Source organism: Herpailurus yagouaroundi, unplaced genomic scaffold (genome assembly GCF_014898765.1).
Source record: "Herpailurus yagouaroundi ecotype Mexico unplaced genomic scaffold, PumYag 141, whole genome shotgun sequence".
Classification (NCBI taxonomy): Eukaryota; Metazoa; Chordata; class Mammalia; order Carnivora; family Felidae; genus Herpailurus; species Herpailurus yagouaroundi.
The window spans coordinates 48,931,515-48,954,960 of record NW_024412396.1 but is presented as its reverse complement, the minus strand read 5'-3'; the positions used below and the strand labels follow the sequence as shown (position 1 = coordinate 48,954,960).

The 23,446-nt window shown below is 45.2% G+C and overlaps 1 protein-coding gene across 4 annotated transcripts in view; it reads left to right on the top strand.

Annotated features, from left to right (window-relative positions):
* AREL1 (apoptosis resistant E3 ubiquitin protein ligase 1) overlaps positions 1–18,133 on the top strand; it is a 48,855-nt gene extending 30,722 nt beyond the window's left edge. For all 4 annotated transcript variants that reach the window (XM_040477715.1, XM_040477711.1, XM_040477712.1 and 1 more), the window contains 15 exons: positions 3,353–3,522; positions 3,762–3,942; positions 4,149–4,396; positions 6,118–6,195; positions 7,083–7,224; positions 7,356–7,477; positions 8,448–8,523; positions 9,267–9,376; positions 10,285–10,464; positions 10,634–10,759; positions 11,456–11,585; positions 11,673–11,731; positions 14,380–14,469; positions 14,875–15,050; positions 15,156–18,133. In XM_040477715.1, the coding sequence (XP_040333649.1) occupies positions 3,353–3,522; positions 3,762–3,942; positions 4,149–4,396; positions 6,118–6,195; positions 7,083–7,224; positions 7,356–7,477; positions 8,448–8,523; positions 9,267–9,376; positions 10,285–10,464; positions 10,634–10,759; positions 11,456–11,585; positions 11,673–11,731; positions 14,380–14,469; positions 14,875–15,050; positions 15,156–15,258 (1,991 nt within the window). In that variant the 3' untranslated portion in view covers positions 15,259–18,133. The remainder of the gene's footprint in view (positions 1–3,352; positions 3,523–3,761; positions 3,943–4,148; positions 4,397–6,117; positions 6,196–7,082; positions 7,225–7,355; positions 7,478–8,447; positions 8,524–9,266; positions 9,377–10,284; positions 10,465–10,633; positions 10,760–11,455; positions 11,586–11,672; positions 11,732–14,379; positions 14,470–14,874; positions 15,051–15,155) is intronic.
* Positions 18,134–23,446: the final 5,313 nt, after the last annotated feature.

Below are 23,446 nucleotides of genomic sequence, written 5' to 3'. Positions count from 1 at the left end.
TGGTTATTGGTCTTCAGATTTTCTGTTTCTTCACTTTTGAGTTTTGGTAGTGTGTGGGTGTCTAGGAATTTGTCCATTTCTTCCAGATTGTCCAGTTTCTTGGCATATAATTTTCCATAGTATTCTCTAATAATTTGTTGTATTTTTGTGGTGTTGGTTGTGATCTCTCCTCTTTCATTCGTGATTTTATCAATTTGGGTCCTCTCTTTTTTCTTTTTGAGAAGTCTGGCTAGGGGTTCATCAATTTTGTTTATTCATTCAAGAAACTGGCTCTTAGCTTCATTGACCTATTGTTTTTTTGGATTCTGTATTGTTTATTTCAGCTCTAATCTTTATTATTTCTCTTCTGCTAGCTTTGGGCTTTCTTTACTGCTGCCTTTCTGGTTCCTTTAGGTTTGAGGTTAGGTGATGTATTTGGGATCGTTCTTGCTTCTTGAGATAGGCCTGGATTGCAATGTATTTTCTCTTCTGTGTTTTTTTTCAAGCCCAGCTATTAGTCTTATGACTGTTATTCTAAATTCTTGTTCATATATATAGTTTATATCTGTTTTGAACAATTCTCTGGCAGGCATTTCTTCTTGGAATTCCTTTTGTGGAGAATTCTTCCATTTTGTCATTTTGGTCAGGTTTCTGTCTTGTACGTGTTTTATATATTTTTATGTGTTTATTTTTATTTTTGAGAGAGAGGGAGAGAGACCGAGCATGAGTGGGGGAGGGGCAGAGAGACAGAGACAGAATCTAAAGTAAGCTCCTCCAGGCTCTCAGCTGTCAGCACAGAGCCTGCGATGCAGGGCTCGAACTCATGAACCGCAAGATCATGATCTGAGCCAAGGTTGGATGCTTAACTTACTGAGCCACCCAGGCACCCCTGTCACATACGTGTTTTAATAGCTTGTTATGTGTCCCATACCTGTGAGTGCTATATTAAAAACGGGTCGGGGCACCTGGGTGGCGCAGTCAGTTAAGCGTCCGACTTCAGCCAGGTCACGATCTCACGGTCCGTGAGTTCGAGCCCCGCGTCGGGCTCTGGGCGGATGGCTCGGAGCCTGGAGCCTGTTTCCGATTCTGTGTCTCCCTCTCTCTCTCTGCCCCTCCCCCGTTCATGCTCTGTCTCTCTCTGTCCCAAAAATAAATAAACGTTGAAAAAAAAAAATTAAAAAAAAAAACAAAAAAAAAACGGGTCATACGCTGTCCAGGGTCTGGCACTTCAGGAACTGTTTCCGGAGTGTGTTGTGTGCACTCTGTTGTTGTGTATTTGGCTGCTGTATCCCACTGCTCATAGTGGTGGGTTGTTTGGACCTTCCACCAGGTGTGCTTTGACATGTTCGTTGAAGCAACCCTGGAAAAAAGGAAAGGTGGGGGAACCTTATCCCAAACAAAGAGAACAACGAAAGGGGCAAAAAAAAAAAAAAAAAAAAAAAACCAAAGGGGAAAAAAAAAAAAAAAAAAAAAAAAGACCAGGCAGAGAATCAAAGAAACTATACGGCTTGATCCAGAGAAAGAGAGGAAAATAAAGAAAGAGATACAGAAAGTGTGTAAAAAGAATAGAGTGAAAATGCCTGATTAAACAAACAACCAAAGCAGAGAAAGGAAAAAAGATACATATACATATATATTATATTTTGTATGGATCTGTATGTAATATATAGACATAATATATATATTATATATTTATATATATTATATAAGTCAGAATTGACCAAAAATCAAATCAGAAACTATGAGCCTGATTCCAAAGGGGGGGGAAAAAAAGAGGAGGATAGAAAGAAAAAGAAGGAAAGAAAAGAAAACCCAACAGACTAACATACAAAACTGCAGGACAGTTGTCTTTTGGGGCCTGGGACTGGTGGCTCTGCTGGTCTGCAGGAGAGGCCGTCTGGCTCTGTCAGTGTCACTCTGGTTTGGTCAGTGTCAGTCCCACTCCAGTAGATAAGCAGTTACCAGGTACGGAGGGGCAGGGTTTGGTCAGTGTATCGCCTCCACTGGGGGCCGCTGTCCTGTTCCCTGAAGCCCCACTGTGTTGGTGATGGGGAGAAAAATGGAGACGCCCCAGTCCCTCCTCCCTGGACCAGGGCTTGTCCCGGGCCTCCCAGGCGTTAGGCTAGTATTCAAAACCCAATGTCTTAAAGGATCCGCACCACACAGACCTGGTTCTAGGGCAACGCCACTCCACCCATCTGACAAAGGGCCTCTGGCTGGCCAGTTCCTGCAAGATCTTTTGTCCTTTGTGGGGGCAATAAATCCTCGAACCACGGTACTCGAGGGAGGGGACTGTCCTCTCCCAATGTGCCCCTGAGATCACTGCCATGCCCAGGGGCTGACTCCCTTCCCCGCCAGGCATGCACACTGGGCAGCGGCTCCGGTACAGAGAAAGTCACACACCCTTGAAAACGCTGATCTTCAGCTCCTATGGTTGTTTGCAAAGTAGACACTGGCACTCTCCGTATTTCTCGTTCCCCAGTCCGTGGTCTGGAGAGGGTTTTCTCTTGTCCAGACACAATATCATACTTCCATAGCCTTTCTCTCCCTTTTGTCTCTCCACAGAAGGGGTTCCCTCCCCTCCATTCCTACACTGCCCATTTTATCTCTCCGAATTCACATACACAAACCTCTGTCCCATCAAGCTGCTCTGTCCACTTGTGGAGATTTTTCTGTGACTCTGCAGCCTGTATTCCTGGGTGTTCCAAATGTTCTCACCTCAAAACAGCTGTGTTTGAGGGATGAGGGAAATCCCAGTCCCCCTACTTCTCCGCCGTCTTAACTCCTCTCCGTATAAATTTTAGAACAATATTTGCTATATCTACAAAAACTCTTGGTGAGATTTTGATAAGAATGTTATTAAACATGAATATCATTTGGAGAGGATTGACATTTTTACTATGTTGAGCTTTCTAGTTCATGAACTTGGTGACCTCTGACTTTATGTGGACCTTTTCATTTCTTTCACTAGCATTTTTTAGTTTTCAACATACTACATGTACATGTGTTCTTAGATTTCCACCTAAGTATTTCTGAGTTTGTTTCTTTGTTTTGCGGTTGTTTAGCGCCAATTTCTGAGGCCTGCCTCACTTGTAGGTTCCCAGTGAGACTGTAGACACAATGTAGCTTTCAGTTCTGTTTCCTGTGAGTCCTTTTCTCCTTTTGTGTAGTGCAGCAGTGGTTAGAAATTTGTGAAAATGAGTTCCCCGGTTCATTTGAATTAATCTTTTTCTTTCTTTTTCTCATCTTCTTCATGGTGGTGTTTATCCCTAAGAATTGGGCAGGACCCAGCTCTCTGGGACTCACCAATTGAAGAGATCTTTGTGCTCTGATAAGCTGCCCGCTAAGGATTCGATTCCATTGTCTATTTCAGGAATGGTGGTTCCTTCCAAGACCAAAATAGTGTGCCATTTTTCTACTCTTGTATTGACCTGTGGACAGCCACACACCCTTCAAATAGTGCCCCGAGATGAGTACGACAACCCTACCAACAATTCCGCATCCTTGAGAGATGAGCACAATTACAGTTTGTCCATTCATGAGGTAAGCAGTTTCCCTTCTCTGTGTGCTCCTTTTCTGTCATTCCCACCCTTACTGATTCACTTCCTCTCATCTCCACCTTGACTTCTGTACTGTCCTTCCTTCCTCTGACAGTGCCCAATCCCATTAGTAATTACGAGGCTTAGATTAACTTGTAATAGGAAAGTTCTTTGTAAAGAGTAAACTGCCATGCACTAGGGCAAATTTTCTATGTTCACTGATGCTCGGTTTTCCTCTTGTAGCTCGGTCCCCAAGAAGAAGAGAGCTCTGGTGTCTCGTTTGAGAAGTCTGTGACCTCCAACAGGCAGACCTGCCAGGTGTTCTTGAGACTCACCCTGCATTCTCGTGGCTGCTTCCATGCCTGCATTTCATACCAAAATCAGCCAATCAATAATGGTGAATTTGACATCATTGTCCTAAGTGGTGAGTTGAATGAAAAGCTCTGATTTAGTCCTGGTCCCAGGCCACTTGTTCTTTGTGTTGTCTGCGTTCTTCTGACCAACCTCACAAACATTTGCCATCTGAGCCACACTTGGCTTAGAGTCCTCTGGACTAAAGGTCTAGTGACAGGTCTTTCTTTTCCTCCCACGTCTCCTACTTTACAACCTTGTTCCTTGTTACCACTTCAGAGAATGAGAAGAATATTGTCGAACGCAACGTGTCCACCTCAGGAGTGAGCATTTACTTTGAGGCTTATCTTTATAATGCCACCAACTGTACCAGCACACCTTGGCACCTTCCCCCCATGCACATGAGCTCCTCCCAGCGCCGGCCTTCCACAGCCATGGAGGAGGAAGATGAAGACTCACCCTCTGAGTGCCAGACCCCTGAGAAGGTGAAGAAACCGAAGAAGGTGTACTGCTACGTGTCCCCAAAGGTTGGACCGCTCACTCTTGTCTCAAAATCCCCTTGCCTAAACCTGCATATATTTGGCGATCGGTAATAAAACCACAAAGCATTAGTGTGAGAGTCAGGGCAAGATCTTTGACTTGTAGGTTTTCTGGGATACCAAGAGAGGCTACTTAAGCTTGAGCAGAAGATTGCACCCCCCCCCCACCCCCAGTTTTGCTGCACATGTTTGGACTGGACTGGATTAAGACTCTGTCTAGAAGGTCTGTGTACCTTGGTGCTTTAGAACACCTGAGGCATTCTGCCCTTTGATTGCTTCTGGGAAGGTGTTTCAAGGAATGGCTCTCAGAGTTTTAAAGAAAGCTACTTTTGACCATTAAAAATTTTTCACTAGTGTAAAAATTACTGTTGGCCCCTTCTGCTGTTTTGAAACAATTTGATCTTTCATTCTTGGATTCATGAAACCACAATAAATGCATGTCTCTCTCAGGCTACAAGATTGGAACACAGAAATTTTGGCAGAGGCAGGGAGGTGAACTTCCCAAGGCCCCTGAGCTAAGAGGCACTTTGTGTTAGGATTTTCTTTTGAGTATTTGTATTTTGCTTATTCATTCAGACCTCGGAAAACTGAGCTCTTGAAACATCCCATTCTATCCCTTTAATCTCATAACCAAAACTGAGTCCCAATTCCGTTCTACTTCAGACTTTGCTAAGTGTCATTAAAAGCTTGTCCTGCTTTGAACTAGGGGAGTGGGAATGAGGGCCAGGGTGAGGTACAGATGAAGCAAGTTTGACCACGAGGTGGTAATTGTTAAAGCTGATGATGGGTTCATCATACCATTTTCCCTTCTTTAGCATGTGTTTGAAATTTTCTTAATGAAGAGCTTGTTTTAAGTCAAGAAAAAGCCAGATCTGTACATTTAGATAACAGGTTTTTTTTTAGATTAAAAGTGATTGGCTTTGTCTTTTTCTTTTTTATAATAGTATAAAGAGACCCTTCTTTATTCTCACCATTTTTATGTGCTTTTTTGTTTGCAACCACACGACCACCTTTACCCTCCCATCCCCCACCTGGCCTCCCATGGCAAATCCTGGGTACCATTCTTTTTTTTTTTAATGTTTATTTATTTTTGAGACAATGCGAGAGACAGAGTGCAAGCAGCGGAGGGGCAGAGCAGACAGAGGGAGGCACAGAATCTGAAGCAGGCTCCGGGCTCTGAGCTGTCAGCCCAGAGCCAGACGCGGGGCTCAAACTCACGAACTGTGAGATCATGACCTGAGCCGAAGTCGGATGCTTAATCGACTGAGCCACTCAGGGGCCCCCCTGGTTACCATTCTAATAGAGATAAAGCAGTGGGTAGGGGCCACAGGTATCTCCTGTCCATTGAGGAAGTCTGAGCAGCACTCAGCTGAACAGAAGGAGATTTTGATTGTTTCTAGGTAAAATGTTTACTCATAAAGTGAAAATCTGATCTCAGACATTTAGAACTGGTAGTAAGACTTGAATAGGAAGATTATGAAATGTCTCTGTGTGAAATTGCATTGTCAGAATAATATTTTCAATTTGCCTGTTTTAAGATAGAATTGATGTTATTTATTTTATTTTAGTACTAAAAAAGTATCCTCTTTGTCCCTAGAGGGAAAGGGTTATGAGGAATGGAGGTAGGGACTCTGATTTTTTAATTACAGTACCCAGATAGACCCTTTTTATTTATCACTCACTTCCTTTTCTGTATGTTGTCCCTCCAGCAATTCTCAGTGAAGGAGTTCTACCTGAAAATCATTCCCTGGCGCCTTTATACCTTCCGAGTATGCCCAGGAACAAAAGTAAGTTGAACCTTACATTTGGTTTATGCTGAGCAGGCTTCCATTCTGGAATGTTTCAGCCTTTCGTTTATTCCTAGAAGGGCTTTTGGTGTTTCTGGAAGTTCTTACTGTGCACACGGAATTCATTGCCGGATAAAGAAAGGGTCGTCTTTTGTCCTCACAACGTGGCATGAAGAATACAGAAGTTCTAGAAAGACACATGCCTAAAGAAACAAGAATTAGTAGCAAATCAGAATTCTTCAACAGTTCTCTTTTGCCCCGAGACTAAGTTAATGGAGAAGGTGTTGGCAGTTCTGGCCCAGGCTTGGTTTTCCAACATGCTAAAGCTAACTCTTTTAGAATCAGCATTCTCATTTATTAAAAACATTTGTTTTAACTTTCCGAGCTTTTGGAATCTAAAGGCAAATTGCTTTCCTCCAGCCAGTTTGCCCAACCTCATCAGGTATTTGTATATCCTTCCTGCCTTCAACAGTGTATGTGTGTTTCTGTATGTATATGTACACACACACACACACACACACACACACACACACACATTTACCTATAATAACCTTGATAGTTTTTTTTATTTGTTTAAATTCTCGTTAGTTAACATACAGCACAATATTGGTTTCAAGAGTACACCCCTCTTATATTTTATGTTAGGAGGTCTGTATTGTTAACCTGCGATCCTCACTAAAGGCAGTCTCTGTGACTCCAGTAATTTAACATAAGATCGGATTGTAGAGCACAGAGATGAAAAACATAGTGATACACTCCTAGTAGGTACTCACTTAGAGAAAACAGGCCTAACTTGTTGGTTGGTTGGTACTGAAGGTTAGGGATAGGGAAAGTTTTTGCTGGATTTGAGGGTTTTATACTAAACCTTTTCTTTTGTCCTTTGTTAGTTTTCATACCTCGGCCCCGACCCCGTTCATAAGCTCCTGACACTGGTGGTAGATGATGGCATTCAGCCGCCTGTGGAGCTCAGCTGTAAGGAGAGGAACATTCTAGCAGCCACTTTCATCCGCTCTCTCCATAAGAATATAGGTAAGATTGGACAGGGGTTCTGACAGGGAAGGCAGTGACCCCAGCCACGCTGGGCGTCTGAAGGTGTGGTATGGACTGCACAGGTGTCTTGAGATGAGGCTGTGATCATGATGGATCTTCTTGCTCCTCAGGAGGCTCCGAGACCTTTCAGGACAAGGTGAACTTTTTCCAGCGAGAGCTTCGGCAGGTGCATATGAAAAGACCACATTCCAAAGTCACCCTGAAGGTCAGCAGACACACGTTGTTGGAATCGGTGCGTAAAGTTTCATTTCCGTTGTCAGTTGTCAGGATTTTGCAACTAGAAACCTCTTTGGTGTTTGGTTCTGTTCTGCAGGTTGAAACCCCAATTTCCCTTCTCTTTAAACATCTCTGTTAAAAACTGCTCTTCTCTTTGTTTGATTATGTACTAAGTTTGGAGTAGATTTGTTCAAGACCTGTTATTCAGGGGAGAGACTAGTTGACACGTCGGCTTTATAATCCGTACCGAACTCGTTCCTGAACCATCTCCTGGAACTTGTGTGTGGGGAAGGTAGAAGTAGTGGTTGACAGAAGAAAGTTCTTACTCTTGAATCCCTGGAATAGAAGAGCTCTTGTTGGGTTAAAAGGAAATGACTTTTGTTGTCACTCTGGTCTGATGGAAAAGGAGCACCTGATGTGTGTCTGTCTCCACTGCACAGACACTGGCATAATTCTTGCATTCCTCGAGAATGAGAAGGCTTGGTCCCTGTCCAGAAAGTGTTTGTGATGTTTGGCTCTGGTAGGTGTGACTGGAAACCCCTTTTCTCAGCCACATTCCCTGTGTGGCATGGCTCCCTGTCTGAACATAGCCTGTGGATAAAGATTTCTAGTGAACACTGTACTTGAAAACCAGGACTCCTTGGTTCTCTTGCTGACAGCTTACCGATTTGAGTCCTTTTTATTTCTTCATGTAAGAGTTTTCTAATTAATAAAATGAGCATTAAAAAAAAAAAACTTCAAAACTTCCCAACAAAGCAATGGTATAAAGATGAATTAGGTTGTTTTTTAAAATCTTAAGTTTCTTCCGGAGATCTGTGCATTTTAAATAATAAGATGGCATGATTAAAGCTTATATCTGAGTACTGTATCTCCTCCAAGTACTAATGGTTACAGGGACAATGGCATTGTTCTTGTGTTTTTGTGTTGAACACCCAAGAGATGCCAGCCAGACTTCTGACAGTTTCCTTCCCTTCACTGCTTTTCAGTCTCTGAAAGCTACCCGGAATTTCTCCATCTCAGATTGGAGCAAGAACTTTGAAGTGGTTTTCCAAGACGAAGAAGGTCAGTTTTAAAATTTCATATTCTTTTCCTTTTTAAGTTTATTTATTTTGAGAGAGAGAGAGAGAGAGAGAGATGGGGGGTGGCAGAGAGAAGGGAGTAGAGAATCCCAAGTAGAGCCCCATGCGGGGCTCCATCCCACGAGCCGTGCGATCATGACCCAGATCAAGAGTTGGACACTTAACCGACCGAGCCACCCAGGTGCCCCTCATATTCATTTTCTTTAACTCTCTTCCCCACTCCTCTCCTCCTTACTTGCTTTCCACAAAGAACAAAAATATCCCCCCTACCCCTGCCCCTGCCCAAGCTTATTTTCCTAAAGGAAAAAGAAGTCATAAATTGAAATAGAAGATGTGGTGCTTACTGGCCAGGTAGCTTGGTGGAGCCTGTAGAGCACAGACAGAGGGACTTGGAGGCAAGCGCTAAGAGTTGGGACCAGAAGGGAAGGTAGTAACCTTTGCAGAACAAGAGAAAAGTCCATTTCCTGGGGTCTCTGATCTCCCATGTTTCCATACTAGGGGGCATTAGCTTAGTGAACAAAATACCTTGAGTCCTTTAATCCTACAGAAAGGGATGGGATTTCCAAAAAAAAAAAAAAAAGCCCGCAGTTTATGTGGGTTGGAATGGGGAAACACTCACGTAGTGGGATGGAAGGAAGGTGGAGAGTGTCGAATGATGAATAGAGGAACACAAGCAACAAGAGGTGGTAGGCCAGAGTCCCTTTTTATTTTTATTATACCTTTCAGCTCTGGACTGGGGAGGGCCTCGTCGGGAATGGTTCGAGCTAATCTGCAAAGCATTATTTGATACCACCAATCAGCTCTTCACCCGATTCAGTGACAACAACCAAGCATTAGTGAGTTTGCGACTTCCCTGTGGGCGGGTGGAAAATGTCAGTTGCATCACAATACGTAACTCCAACAGGGGTTTGAGATCATGCAACTGTCCTGGAAATCTGACAACCTGTGTCTTGTTCTTAATTTCGATACTTACAGTATGAACCAATTAGATTGCTTCCCTCCTCTCTGCCTTTATTATTTCATGTGCAAAATAAGAGAAAATGCAGACGATGAGTATTTGACTAAAAAGTATTTTAGTGCAATGACCATTCTACTAATTACTATTATAATGATTAAGCCACTTTTCTCAAAATATACCTAAGGCCATTGACTTTTGAACTAGATCTTTGACTAGGCAGAGGTATAAACAGTAGAGAAGTAGACTTCGTTTGAAAGAATTTCAGGTTTAGGGAAAAGACCTCCCATCATCCATTGGTTAACTTCCATACCCAGCCAGGGACCACAGACTTAATGTAAGATTCTTCTATTTACTGTAAATCCATCTTTGCCCTCTATCTTCCAGTCAGTCTAAATTACTCATGTTAGCTACCAAAGAACTAGTGGCATGTAGACAACTCTTTGATTCTAACGCTGAAATTCTTGCTTCCTTGGGATGGAGTTGTCGGGGAGGGTCTTTCCAGAACCAGGCTTGAAGAAAAATGGCCCGGAGCCTTTATTTATTTATTTTTTTAATACTTATTTTTGAGAGGGAGGGAGAGAGAGAGCAAGCGCATAAACTCAGGAGGGGCAGAGGGTGGGGGTGGGGGACAGAGGATCTGAAGTGGCTCTGGGTGGACAGCAGCAGCGAGCCTGATGTGGGGCCGGAACTCATGAACTGTGAGATCATGCCCCGAGTCAGGGTCAGAAGCTTAACTAACTGAGCCACTCAAGTGCCCCAGAGCCTTTTAATCTCTTTCTTTCACAGGTACATCCCAATCCTAATCGCCCTGCTCATCTACGCTTGAAGGTGTATGAGTTTGCAGGGCGGTTGGTGGGCAAGTGTCTCTATGAGTCCTCTCTAGGAGGAGCCTACAAGCAATTGGTCCGAGCTCGATTCACCCGCTCTTTTTTGGCCCAGATCATAGGCCTACGTATGCATTATAAGGTAATGTCTTAGGTATGTGTTTTTACCAAGGCTCCTGGCCATTAATTCTGGAATTCCTCCACTCTGCGCTCATTGTTCTTAAGGGGGGAGGGGTAAGTGGTTCCAGGCAGTTACAAATTGCCTTTCTGGGTACGAGTAGTCATGTTCTGTTGTCTTTCTGTCTTCTCAGTACTTTGAAACAGATGACCCAGAATTCTACAAATCTAAAGTTTGCTTCATCCTCAACAATGACATGAGTGAGATGGAGCTCGTCTTTGCAGAAGAGAAATATAATAAATCAGGTCAATTGGATAAGGTGAGAAAGAGAACCGAACTTGGGTCCCGTGGTTCCCAGCCTGCTCTACAGCAGGGCTGTCAAATGGAGCTTTCCGCAATGATGGAAATGTTCTTTATCTGGGCTGTCTTTTGGACACCCAACATGTGGCTTGTTATCCACCAAATAACTGAATTTTTCACTTTATTTCATTGTCATTAATGTAAGCACGTGAGGCTAGTGGCAACCATATCAGGACATTGCATCCCACGGTTGATGATCTTGGCCCATTTAATGGAGCGAAAGACACATGTACCCATATATCCTACCCACTCCTCCTTTCCAGTAGAAAAAGAACTTAGTGATAATGAAGTGTCACTGCATAAGTAGCTTTGGGGGAACGGCAGTGTCCCAAAGGTCAGTAGGGGCTTAATTTGGGATCATAGAGACATGAGGCTCTTGCTGACAAGGAACCGTAATATCTTCCTGTTCCGTCCCCACTAGTTGACCAGGTCAGAGAAGACTCGCTCCAATATCCTAGTAGCTAGTAGAATGTGCTGTGGTAGGACCGCTGAAGCTTAGTAAGTATATGAAACCAGGTGTGTTGCGAGGTTGAGGGTGCAGCAGACGCTCATTGCTGTGATGGAGTTCGATAATGCTGTGTTTATGGGACGTAGCGGCTGAGTGTCGTCAACTCCCAGCCACAGCCTCCCCCGTCTCTTTTGCCTCTTCTTTCAGGTGGTAGAGCTCATGACAGGTGGAGCTCAAACCCCAGTCACTAATGCGAATAAAATCTTCTATTTAAATCTACTGGCCCAATATCGACTGGCCAGTCAAGTGAAAGAGGAGGTGGAACACTTCTTAAAAGGTGAGAGCCTGTCTGTTCTTGGTCTTGAGATAAAAATCCCCATATCCAAAACGTGGGTCTGGCTTTAACTTGGCTACTTTGTTTCAGGTCTGAATGAGTTGGTCCCTGAGAACCTTTTGGCCATTTTTGATGAAAACGAGCTTGAAGTAAGTGCTTGCAATTGCAGACCCGCATTCTTGACTGGGTATTTGAGTGTGCACGCAGGAACCAGCTTGTTGTGTCTTCTCTTATGAGATGAGGTGGGGAAGTCATTTGTTCTAGAGTTGGTTTCCCTTTTGTGACCCTCCCATGCATTTACCCTTTCACCAGCTTTCAGAACATTAGAATGTGAAAATTAGAAACTGTAGCTAATTACCCTTGAAGAGTAATAATTAATAGTCATTTATTCATCAAATATTATTGATAACTGGTTGACTAGTAAAGAACATTGGTATTGTGTGCAGTCCTTGTAAATCCCATGACATTTAAAGTTGACTTTAGGGAATAATAGAATATTTTGTACAGAGACTATTGTCTCCTGTATGAGACACTTACACAAACATCCTTTGGACATTTGAAGCATTAGAGAACTAGCAGTGAATAGGACAAAGCCCCTGCCATCATGGAGCTATGTCCCAGGGAAGGAGACAAACCAAAAGATGTGACATATTTCAAAGCTTGGGGTCACAACGCTATATAGTTAATATATTCTTATTCAGATCCTGTAACAACCGAAAAATGCTATAAGATGGTGAATGCCATTCTGTAATTATCAAAATAGAACTTGTGGGCAAAAAATAAAATCAGTTGGTTACTTACTTGCTGCTCACAGATGATACATACAAGGCAACTTATCAGTTCCCACTTCACACAGCTTTTATGAAGAGTGTGTTTTTGCAAGCTGTTGCCTGTAAGGAGGAAATTCTTCAAAAATGAGAAAACAAAAAAGTAGTTTCATGTGGTCTTATAGAGTGTTTATTCTTATTAACTGAATTGGCTTCAAGAACAAGAATTAAAGCCGGGTGCAATTTTCATCACATTTGTGCCTTCATACATGAAATTCAAACAAAATGAACGCTCCATCTCTCAGCCTAAAGTTTCCCATAGACTATCATCTAGTGCTGTTTATTTTGGGGGCTGAGGAATAGCTAGCTACTGGTGTATTTTGTTTTACCATGAAGCATGGCATTTGTAACAACGTTTAAAAGTGAGTAGGAAGGAAGGACACAGTCTCTTACAGTTACTCGGCACTCTACTCGCACTCTACTCTCACTCATTAGCTTAGCAGGTTCTTCTTGAAGGAGGCAAGGCTCCTCAGGTTTAATTTGGGCTTTTCTGGTCTCTTGATTAGGATGTATCTTTTTTTTTTTTTTTTAAACATTTATTGATTTTTGAGAGAGAGACAGAGACAGAGACAGAGAGAGACAGTACAGACTGGGGAGGGGCAGAGAGAGAGGGAGATACAGAATCCAAAGCAGTCTCCAGGCTCTGAGCTGTCAGCATACAGGCTGACGCGCGGCTCAGACTGACGAACCGCGAGATCATGACCTGGGCTGAAGTTGGACGCTTAACGGACTGAGCCACCCAGGTGCCCAAGATGTGTCATTTTTTATAACTATTGAGTAAGTACTCACAGTCTGCTAAGTCACATGCTGGAGCCTGAACCAAATTAGGATATCAACAAGGTGTTTAGGCCTCTGAAGTCATTAATGTTCTCATTTTTTTGGTATACTTTTTAATTTATCTGATCAAGTAGAGGCCGGGCTAAAGGGAAGGTAGTAAAAGTTCAGTCCACAAAAGAAGGATGGATCCCAAACAAAAGAAGGGAAACAGAAAAGGCCATCTGAAATATTCATAGGAGCTGGGACTTTTCATCAGAGGGAACGGGCCTGCCTTTTCTTCCTGGTGTTCCTAGGCTCTCTCCAAAGCAGACTCAGTAAATACTTGGTTCTTTTTTTGTCTTTTGTTTCAATTCAAAATAGTCTGCAGCAGTTTTTTGTTTTTTGTTTTTTTTTTTTTAAACAAGAAAGCAGTTCTTATTCTGTGTGCCTTTTTATTTTATTTTTTTAGAGAGAGAGAGCTTGTGCGAGTAGGGCAGAGGGAGAGAGAGAATCTTAAGCAGACTACGAACCCAGTGCCAAGCCCGACACAGGGCTCGATCCCACGACCCTTGGATCATGACCTGAGCCAAAATCAAGAGTCAGATGTTGAATCGACTGATCACCCAGTAGTTTTTTTTTTTTTTTTTTTTTTCTTTTCAACGTTTTATTTATTTTTGGGACAGAGAGAGACAGAGCATGAACGGGGGAGGGGCAGAGAGAGAGGGAGACACAGAATCGGAAACAGGCTCCAGGCTCTGAGCCATCAGCCCAGAGCCTGACGCGGGGCTCGAACTCACAGACCGCGAGATCGTGACCTGGCTGAAGTCGGACGCTTAACCGACTGCACCACCCAGGCGCCCCATCACCCAGTAGTTCTTAATTAGGGGTGCACATCAGTAACAGGAAACTTTTTCAAAATACACAAGTTCCTAACCCATTCCTGGAGATTTTGATTCCGTAGGTCTGGGGTAAGGCTTTGGGCATCTACATATTTTTTTAAAAAGCTGTGTGATTTTTACCACGCTGGTTAGGAACCATTGGCCTGTTATAATTAATTTTCCTAAAGCAGAGTTCTGGCATTATGATCTCACCTTATGGTCTTTTTCCTGGTGTTTTCTTTATTCCATATTTTGCATGTTAACACAGGCAATTTTGACCTTATGTTGCGTCTTTGTCCCCTGATTGTCCTGGTAACACCTGACTATTTTCTCCAGCTGCTGATGTGTGGGACTGGGGACATCAGTGTGTCTGACTTCAAAGCCCACGCAGTGGTCGTTGGCGGCTCATGGCATTTCAGAGAGAAGGTAAGTGGGCCAAACTTCCTTTCATTGGATTTGTGCCCTGTTACAAGGAAAAGCTTTCAGAAGAGAAGTATCCAGGAATCAGAGAGGCAGACGTATCGACTGGGAAAAAATGACACATGAGGGAGAGACAGGTGGTTGTCCAGGCAGAAGGGAGCCCTGGTCCCTCGGGGCTGTTGTGCTGCCTGCCACAGGAGTCGTACGTGAGAAATGCAAAGGAATAGAACCAGGCAATCAACGACCACCCTGCTGACTGTGTGACAACAGAAATTCGTAAAGAGGTTGTCGACTGTAACCGTTGCTACCCTTGTCGCCCACTTCAGAGTATCCTGTTCTCTCCCCAGGGGTCAGATCCTAGGCTGCACACTTGAGTGTGACCCCACCTTGTGCTCTCTCTCTCTCTGGCAGGTCATGAGATGGTTCTGGACTGTGGTTTCCAGTCTGACCCAGGAGGAGTTGGCTCGGCTGCTACAGTTCACAACAGGCTCCTCTCAGCTACCACCCGGAGGTTTCGCTGCCCTCTGTCCCTCATTCCAGATTATTGCTGCTCCGACCCACAGCACGCTCCCGACTGCACACACGTGGTGCGTACCAGACCGTCCAGTGCACGCTCGCGGGGGAGGGTCGTCCCAGCCCCTGCCAGTGCTTCTGGCAGTGTGAGTTAATCCCTTCTCCCCTTGCCCTTCCAGTTTTAACCAGCTGTGCCTCCCCACGTATGACTCGTACGAAGAGGTGCACAGGATGCTGCAGCTGGCCATCAGTGAGGGCTGCGAGGGCTTTGGCATGCTCTGACCGCCCTCCTGCCATCCCCCCCGGCCCTGTGCTTTCTGGAGCACCTGGGTGCACGTAACAGCGTGATAACACTGACGCAGACATCCACGTAACGTACACGGAACCATCGGCCAGAAGCTGCTGCATGCTCCCCAGTAGCTGGAGTATTTGGTCATCTGTGAGCTGGATCCTTCCCTTGCTGCTCCCTACACATTTCTCCCACGGGCCACTTGGGCACAGTGTGTCATGTGAGCTGCTCACTCAGTCACGAGAGGAGGACCGTGCTGCCGTAACTTCATTTGGTTCTTAGAAGATCTCAGTGGCAGGAGCTGCTTCACTAGCTGAGGAAGATTACACAAAGGGCTCGGCTTTCTTAGAAGGCTGGCCTCCTCCTTGCTCAGCCTCCTCTGCTGGTGTCCCTGAGAGATCCCCTCTGCAGCCCTCACGACTTGACCTGAGGTGATGTGAGTCCCTCTTGTGGGCATGGTGATTGCCTCTTCTCACCAGGAGCCGGGAGAAGCACCGCGAGGAAGGGGCCCACATGAGCAGTCTTCATTTTTGTCCCTCTGCACAATGGCAGGCTCAGGCCATGGCACTGGACTACCTCTAATGGGGACTGATAGCACAAAAGGATTTTTTGTGTGTGGTGTCAGAACTGGAAAAGGAGCTTTTTCCCTGAAGGCATTTCTGGAAATGATCATTAATCCATAAAGAACTCTCTACGCTTTTTTTTTTTTAGTTTGAGCCAGTGAGAAAAACAGACCCAAGAATGTGAAAGATAGCTGGGCTATAGCTTCCAGTGCCGAATATGATTTTCCCTTAGGGCCCGGGACACGTCTAGGCACATGGCTGGCTTGAAGACTACTGACGTTTGTCCCTGAGTTTGTTCTTTACACTGAGGTGTGGCTGGGCCTGGCCACTTACCTTCAACTTATTCAGTCTGCTAAGAGCTAGGGATTCTTTAGCTTTCTACGGAAGAAAATTTTGTAGCAAGGGATTGAGACAGTAAGAATAGCGTGCTAACGATGCCTGGTTCTCTCTTTGCTTGGTTTTCTCTGGCAGCACTGAGGCAAGGGAAAAGGGACCTGTGGCTCAGTCACAGGTCCTTGGGGTCAGGGCACAAGGAACATACATAGAAGAGCTGTGTCAGACAACAAACACCCAGCTGCTCAGTGACTTCACTCTGTCAGTTGCCAGCAGGAGTCCCAGTGGAGGGAGGACGATCTAGTAGGTTCGGTTACACGATGACTGAAGAGAACCTGCAGCTGTCTCTTGGAAGATCAAACCATCCTTTCTCATTACAGTTTGAATACACACATCTTCAAGACTCAAACTCTCATCAACTCTCCAAATTTCTGTGTTTAAGAAGGCTTTGCTGCAAGCTACCCTTCTCAACGGGGCATTCAACTCTGAGAATATTACAAGCCATCCTTACTGCCAAAACCAGCAAGTACAGAGGCCAGAGATGAGGCAGGACTTATGGCAATGCCCTGGCCTCCTGGAAGCATGTCTGAGCCCTCCCGTTCCCAGGGATCACAAGGAACAAGCCCTCCCGAGCTGCTCCCGCTGCTGCCTGACCTCACTCCTTCGCAGTCGTCATTTGTCCTTGGCATGGGTGCCGACCTCACTCATTCTTGGGGTCTGGGATCCAGCGTCAGGGCCTCGACACCCACAGGGTCCTCCATGCCACACGGTCACTGCTCTCCTCAGGGACCAGGACAAGGTGCTGCTGCTCGCCCCAGTGTCTTCCCATGGGACACGTGCAGGCGAGTTTCGTCATCACCCTGGACAAGGCGACGTTGCCCCTCGGGCCCGGAGAGGGGCTTCCAGCTGGGGGTACGTGGGCTGGTTCTGCTGTCCTTGGCAGTTGATCCTCTTCTGGACTCTGCATTCTCCCCTCTGTGGCCCTCCAGAGACTGCTGCTGGAGCTCGATTTGATTTTCTTGGCTAGATCTGTCATTTTAAGCTCCAGTCATAGCACTTTTCAGAGCATCCTGGGTGCCACCGCGGCTGGCTGCGGCCGCTTGCGTGCCTGTGGTGGGCCTCGGCCCCAGGGTCTTTGTGTAACAAAACCCTTTGATACTGTTGTGGTTTTCTACTCTTCCAGTGTACTCCCTCTCCCAAGTCTGTTCAGAAGTATCTTTGCTCTGTTTGGCCTTTTCCTTTTCTCTTTTTTTCTAATCTTGCTCTGGTACTAGTCAATATGGGAGAAAAAGGTACATGTCAGAGAGAAGGAGGAATATGTGTCACTTCTCGGGCAATTTTTACTTTCGTGTTTCTTCTTTTGGCCGGTTCTTTTGTTTATGCCCTTGTGGCCCAGGTACTTGGGGGAGGCGGGCTGAACGACTGGCCTTTTAGTGTCTTTGAAGGAAGCCAAGCAGCAAGTGAACAGCAGGGAGAGCATCAGCGTGTTTTCTAGAGACCAAGCCCTGCTGCAGGTCCGTCAGGCCAGGCAGAGGGGCCAGGTAGCTGTGGTGAGACTGTAAATATTTTGTACAGGAAATAAATACCGAAAAGGGTTATGTAGCGAGTGACTCTTCTTTAAGTGGCGACTCAGGGCTCAAACTGGAGGTGGGGAAGGAAAAGAAAGATTTGGAAATGTTTTTGCATTTTCCCAGTAATTCTTTCAGAAGCTCCCAGCGCCAGGTAGAACGTGCGCACAGAGCCCTGGCCTGTCCCAGCTCTTCTCGCGCCTCCGTCCTTCCCTGACCGCTGTCCCTGATGCCGGGCAGGGCCATGGTGCCTGACAGGTGCTTGCGCCCACCTCCTGAACAAGAAACCAGTGTGGCAAGAGCAGAGGGTGTCTGTTTTCATCAGTCTTTTAAACATGAATTTGTTGTTTTACTATGTAAGAAACTCAGCATAGAAAATTTGCAAATAAAAAGCACGAGAGAAAGAATTCACCTGCCATCCAGCGGTAACCACTGTTAAGTGATGTGTATAGCCTTCTGGTTTGTATACAATCACGCTTATTTCCACGCCTCCTCTCCCCCTTCCCACTCTCCCCGAAGTGGGCTGGCATAGCAGACAAAAATACTGCCTCTCAAAAAGTTTGGAGGCGAGGGGCACGTGGTACCAATTCTTTTCCAACCAAAGGTAAGCGTGGCAGAAAACCAGACCTTGGGGCCCTGGCTTTATTGCGGAAGTAATCTTGGTGTCATTACTTATTGGTTCCCAATTGGGAAAATTGGAAGATCAACAAAATTCCCTTTGGAATTGTGTTTAAAGTACTGATTTTTGCCCCATTTCCCAGACCTAGTGAATTGGAATCTTAAGTTCGAACACCACCCTTAGAGCGCTGTCACTCTACTCCCACCTCCTCAAGCTTCTGAGTGATATGAGATGTCCTTAAAAAAAACACAGTTCTGCCCCTCTAACTTCATGTTTTTAGGTTACCAGTCCTGCGTCTTTTATACTTGCTGTTCTCATGGCTTTGAGTGAGTCCCTGGGAACGGTCATCATTGATTGATTTCAGCCTATCATGAAGTTATTCTTAAGACTCCAGAGGGTGGCCGGATTGCTCTTGAATTAACACAGGAAGTGCTAACTTTAGCCTGTCATGCACTGTTACCTCTGAGCCATGCAGTGAGCCCTCCGACCTCTGCCCAGCCACACTTCTCTGAGAACCACAATAGAGATTCTCTGACAGGTGGCTTGACCCAGAGGCTCCTTGTCTCTACTTCTGCTTCACTTAGACCCTCAAGCATAATCGAACAACTTCAGGTATTCTGTAATACTTTTATTTAAAAACAAATTTCCTTTTTTTCTTTTGAGATGTAACATATATACAAAGAAAAGGTCAACAGGCATGCACAATTTAATAATTACAAAGGAAGGGCGCCTGGGTGACTCAGCCAGTTAAGTGTCCGACTTCGGCTCAGGTCATGATCTCATGGCTCATGGGTTCGAGCCCCACGTTGGGCTCTGTGCTGACAGCTCAAGAGCTGGAGCCTGCTTCGGATTCTGTGTCTCCCTCTCTCTCTCTGCTCCACCCCCACTTGCAATCTCTCAAACACTTAAAAAATTTTAAAAAGAAAAAAGAAAATGACTCAGTGCTAAATTGTCTCAAAAATTGTGAAACAGGCTAATATTTCTGACTCAGAGTACTGCCTTTGTGCAGCATCTAACAGAATGCCATTCCAGAGTTATCGGAGAGCTTAGTTTTTTTGGTTTGGAGTACAGAGGGTGGATTTAGAAATGCACAGGACATATTGTGATGATTTGGATTTACGCTCAATAGAGTGATACAGAGGTGCCGCCTAGAGCTAGCTGTGCCTTGCTGTGAATACTTCCGTTCCGCCCCCTGCCCAGTTCAGTCCACTTTAATTCTGCTCACATAACACTTTGTGATAGACACAGCAGGGACCTGGGCTCAGGTGTGGTCTCTACAGGATGGTCCACGGATTCCTGGTGGAAGAAGATGTGGCGGACCCAGTCAGTTGCCAGATGTCAGAGGAACGATGGCTGTAGGTTTTTGATACGGCATCAGAAGTAACTTTAGCAAAGTGGTCCAGGTTGTCAGTAGAGCCCAGCCAGCTACAGCGGCTTCTTCCAACACGAGGTGGTACATCTAGGAGCCGGGATCAAACACATCACAGAACCATGATATCCATCACCTTACAAGAACAGTGTGGGGCTCCCCTTCTAGATCCCTTTGATCTTCCTTCAGGGAAAGGATGGATAATTCATCCAGGATGAAGCCTTTGGGTGCGGTTGCTACCCAGTTAGCAGACTAACATAGCTTTTATCATCTTTGGTGACCATGAATGCCTTAGACCAGGGTCTGCTGGCAAACCAGGTGACTTTCTGAGTGAGCAAGGTCTTAGGACTTCATCTCTTAGGGAGAACTCTAGGAAGAAGTGAGTCTTGGACTAATCAAGGAGCTGGGTGAGGAGATAAAATTTTTTTGTATGTTTTATTTATTTTGAGAGAAAGAGCGTGAGCAGGGGAAGAGCACAGAGAGAGGGGGACAGAGGATCCGAAGCAGGCTCTGCACTGACTTCAGCGAGCCTGATGTGGGATTCGAACTCACAAACTGTGAGATGACCTGAGCCAAAGTCGTATGCTCAACTGACTGAGCCATCCAGGTGCCCCGATAAATTTCTTTTATAAACATCATTGTGTCCTTGACCAGGTGGCCCACCCTAATGAAGGGAACCTACCTGTATCCTATGTTTCTGACTCCAGGGCCCCTGGGCTTGTAGCCTCCCCTGCAGCAGAGGCATCCATCATTTGGCCTTTTGTCAAAGAGGATGTTCTTAGACCTATTTGCGTCAAGTGGGCAGAAGGGGACCCTCAGAGGATAGAGAGCTGTGAATTGATGAGTTTGAATGTTGATATTTTTAACTCCATGGTTCAACCTTGGGCAGGATAATCTTTGAGTATTAGTTTCCTGACCTGCAAAATGATGCAATTAACTAAATAAGAAAAGTGGCTAATAACTTCGAGTTCTTGGGAGGTTTTCCTATCTATGGTATGTGTGCTACCATATTGCCTATGGCTTTGGGCCCCGGTAATTTCCATAGCAGGAGGCTATATGGATGTAGGAGTGGTAGACGATGCTAGAGTGGATGACTGGATTGGGATGGTGGCTCTTTTCCCTCCTTGCCATGTTCAGGCAGGCCAGAGAGAATGGGTATTCAAGATGTCTAGCCCAAAAAGCTGTGAAAAAGGCCCCCAGGTCAGAAGAGACCTCTCCTTCCTTCATAAGACTCTGCAAAGGCCAAAGGTGGTATAAATGTCAAACTTATTTCATGTGGCATAGTGGAATAGGCAATCTAGAGATAAGCAACCAAATACCCTCAACTTCCCGTAGCTCATCTGATTACTGAATCATGATAATAGTGGCCTTTTTTTTTTTTTTTTTTTTTTGTTCCTCCCTAATGCTAGGAGCTTTAATAACTATTATCTTATTACCGACAATGACCCTGCGAGGTTGGTCTCGTTCTCTCCATGCCACACAAGACACAGATAGACTCTGAGAGGATAAGTAACTGCTGAGCTTCCTTAGCGATTAAGTGGCAGAGCTGTATTTGAGCACGGGCCTGTTTCATGTCAAGGCCCAAACTCTTGCCGGTTTGTCTCAGGCAGATTAGTTTAGACTAGGGAACAGCCCACGTAGTGGGCCAGCAGGGCTCCATGACTCTGCCTTGCATTTGCTTGGTGACACTGTGTGACAGATAAACATTTTATGCTCATGTTTACCTGTCAGTCACTTGACGATTTGGGATTTACAGTAGGGAGAAGGCCTTCCTCTATTGGTAGTGGCTTTAAAATCTTTTGCATGGAGAAAGTTCCAAAGAATACCAGCTAATGGCTTGAGGGAGGTGTCTTCCAAGCTTGAATGAACCTGCATAAAGAACACAAGAAACCCTTGAGGATATAACTGAGGAAAAAAAATCCTGAAATCTTAATATCCCCAGTTTGGTAGAAAAAAATCCATAGATCGCATGCAAATGAAATCATTAGAATGAGGTCAGACACGCTACACAATACCCTGATGTTTATCTCTGGCAACTAAGTCTGCAGAAAAGGGCTCATTTAAATAAATCTTTTTGTCTCAAAACTTTCCTTACATGAAACACAGCACCGTTTGGTAAAGGCCAAATTCCTGGTGGTTATCTCACTGAGGAAGCAGGCTGTTTTCAAGAATGCCAGTTAAAGGGAGAGCTACGTCTGAAACAAGACTGATTCTGTTGGAATTATCAGCATAGCATCTTCCCCGGGTAGGGGTCCTGTACCTGTCTGGGATGAGGTCACCATTTCTACAGTCCCCACTTCACCTGCGTCATGGATTTGAACATGAAGAAAACTTTCGGAATCTTCCCATCCTCCTCCTGCAGACCAACAATGTTCCCTCTCTCCTCAGAACTCCCACTCGAAGGAATTGCCAGGACATTCCTCTCTTTGCCTATTAGCAGAGTCAGGGATATCAGAGTATTTGCAAGCCAGCTAGAGAGCCTTTGATGGCTTTTATGTTCTGTTGAAAACAAAATGTTGTGTTATTGTGTAAGAAGAAGGTTATGTGTGTGTCATCATTTTGTGCTAGATCTCATAAGTTCTAGGTATAATCCTGTTCCAGGCAGTCATTTCGTTTCCAACAAATGTACCTCCCCTGCCACCACCACCACCAAAAAACCAGACACCCAAATCTGATGTTTCTGTTCCCTCATTGGTTCTGTGGCCTCCCTTTTCCCTTTAGTTCTCTGTACCTCCTTTGCATTCTAGCAGACTTTTCCTGTGTATCAGGCATTGTGCAGGGAGCTAGGGACACACGAGACAGAATGTGATCCCTGCCTCTGAGCAGCTCACAGTCTTGTCTGGGGAGACAGACATATAAATAATCTAATTTCCTTCATTTCCTTCCCCCGAGGCTTGACCACCCAAACCCATCACCATCAATCCCCATAGGTTCTCTCATTCTTGTTTAATTTGGGTGGGGGGAAAGTTTCTGTTTATGGACTTGGAGACTTTCCATAGAATAGGAGTAACGGCTGCAAGTGAAATTTGTCTGGCTCGTTACACATATACAAAGGGAGGGAATTTATGTTCCCTGTTGATTTTCAGAGAAGCAAGAACATTTGCAAAGATGGATTCCAAGCTAGGAGACCCCCATTGTGCCATGAATTGGCCATCACCTGAGCAGGTCCTAGGAAAGGCTGGGAAAGGGAACTCAGATCTCAGGACCCACTCTCTCCCTTTAACCTTCTCTTCCAGACAAAGCAGACCTGAAGTGTTGACTTTGGCAATGGGGGAACTGGCCAGTAGCCTGCAGCTCGGTGAATGAAATTAAAATCTTGAGTGGATTGGGAGAGGGAGGTATCTCCAACACTAACAGCAATAAGGGTTCGTACAGCGGTGGCAAAGGAAAGAAAGTGATGCTATTTCCAGTGAGTCCAGCGGCGTGAAGAGACAACTTCATGAACAGCCATGAAATTGGTTGAGACCATTATGGGTGGAAACACTGAGCTTTACCCCAATTTCCCTTGATGTCCGTCACACCCAGGAAATTGGAATCCTTCGTCATCTCTTTGTAGTGCGCTACGGCAGATGCCTGTTCCTTTTTGGGGTTTGGGCAAATCCTAATGTTGATTCCCCAAGCTTCTGAGCTGGATCATAGCTGGATGGCCCTTGGGTCAGGCTATTGCCTTGAGGAAAACCTTCCGTCGTCTTCTCCCGGAGGGATTTCTCCTCTCATACTCTGTTTATG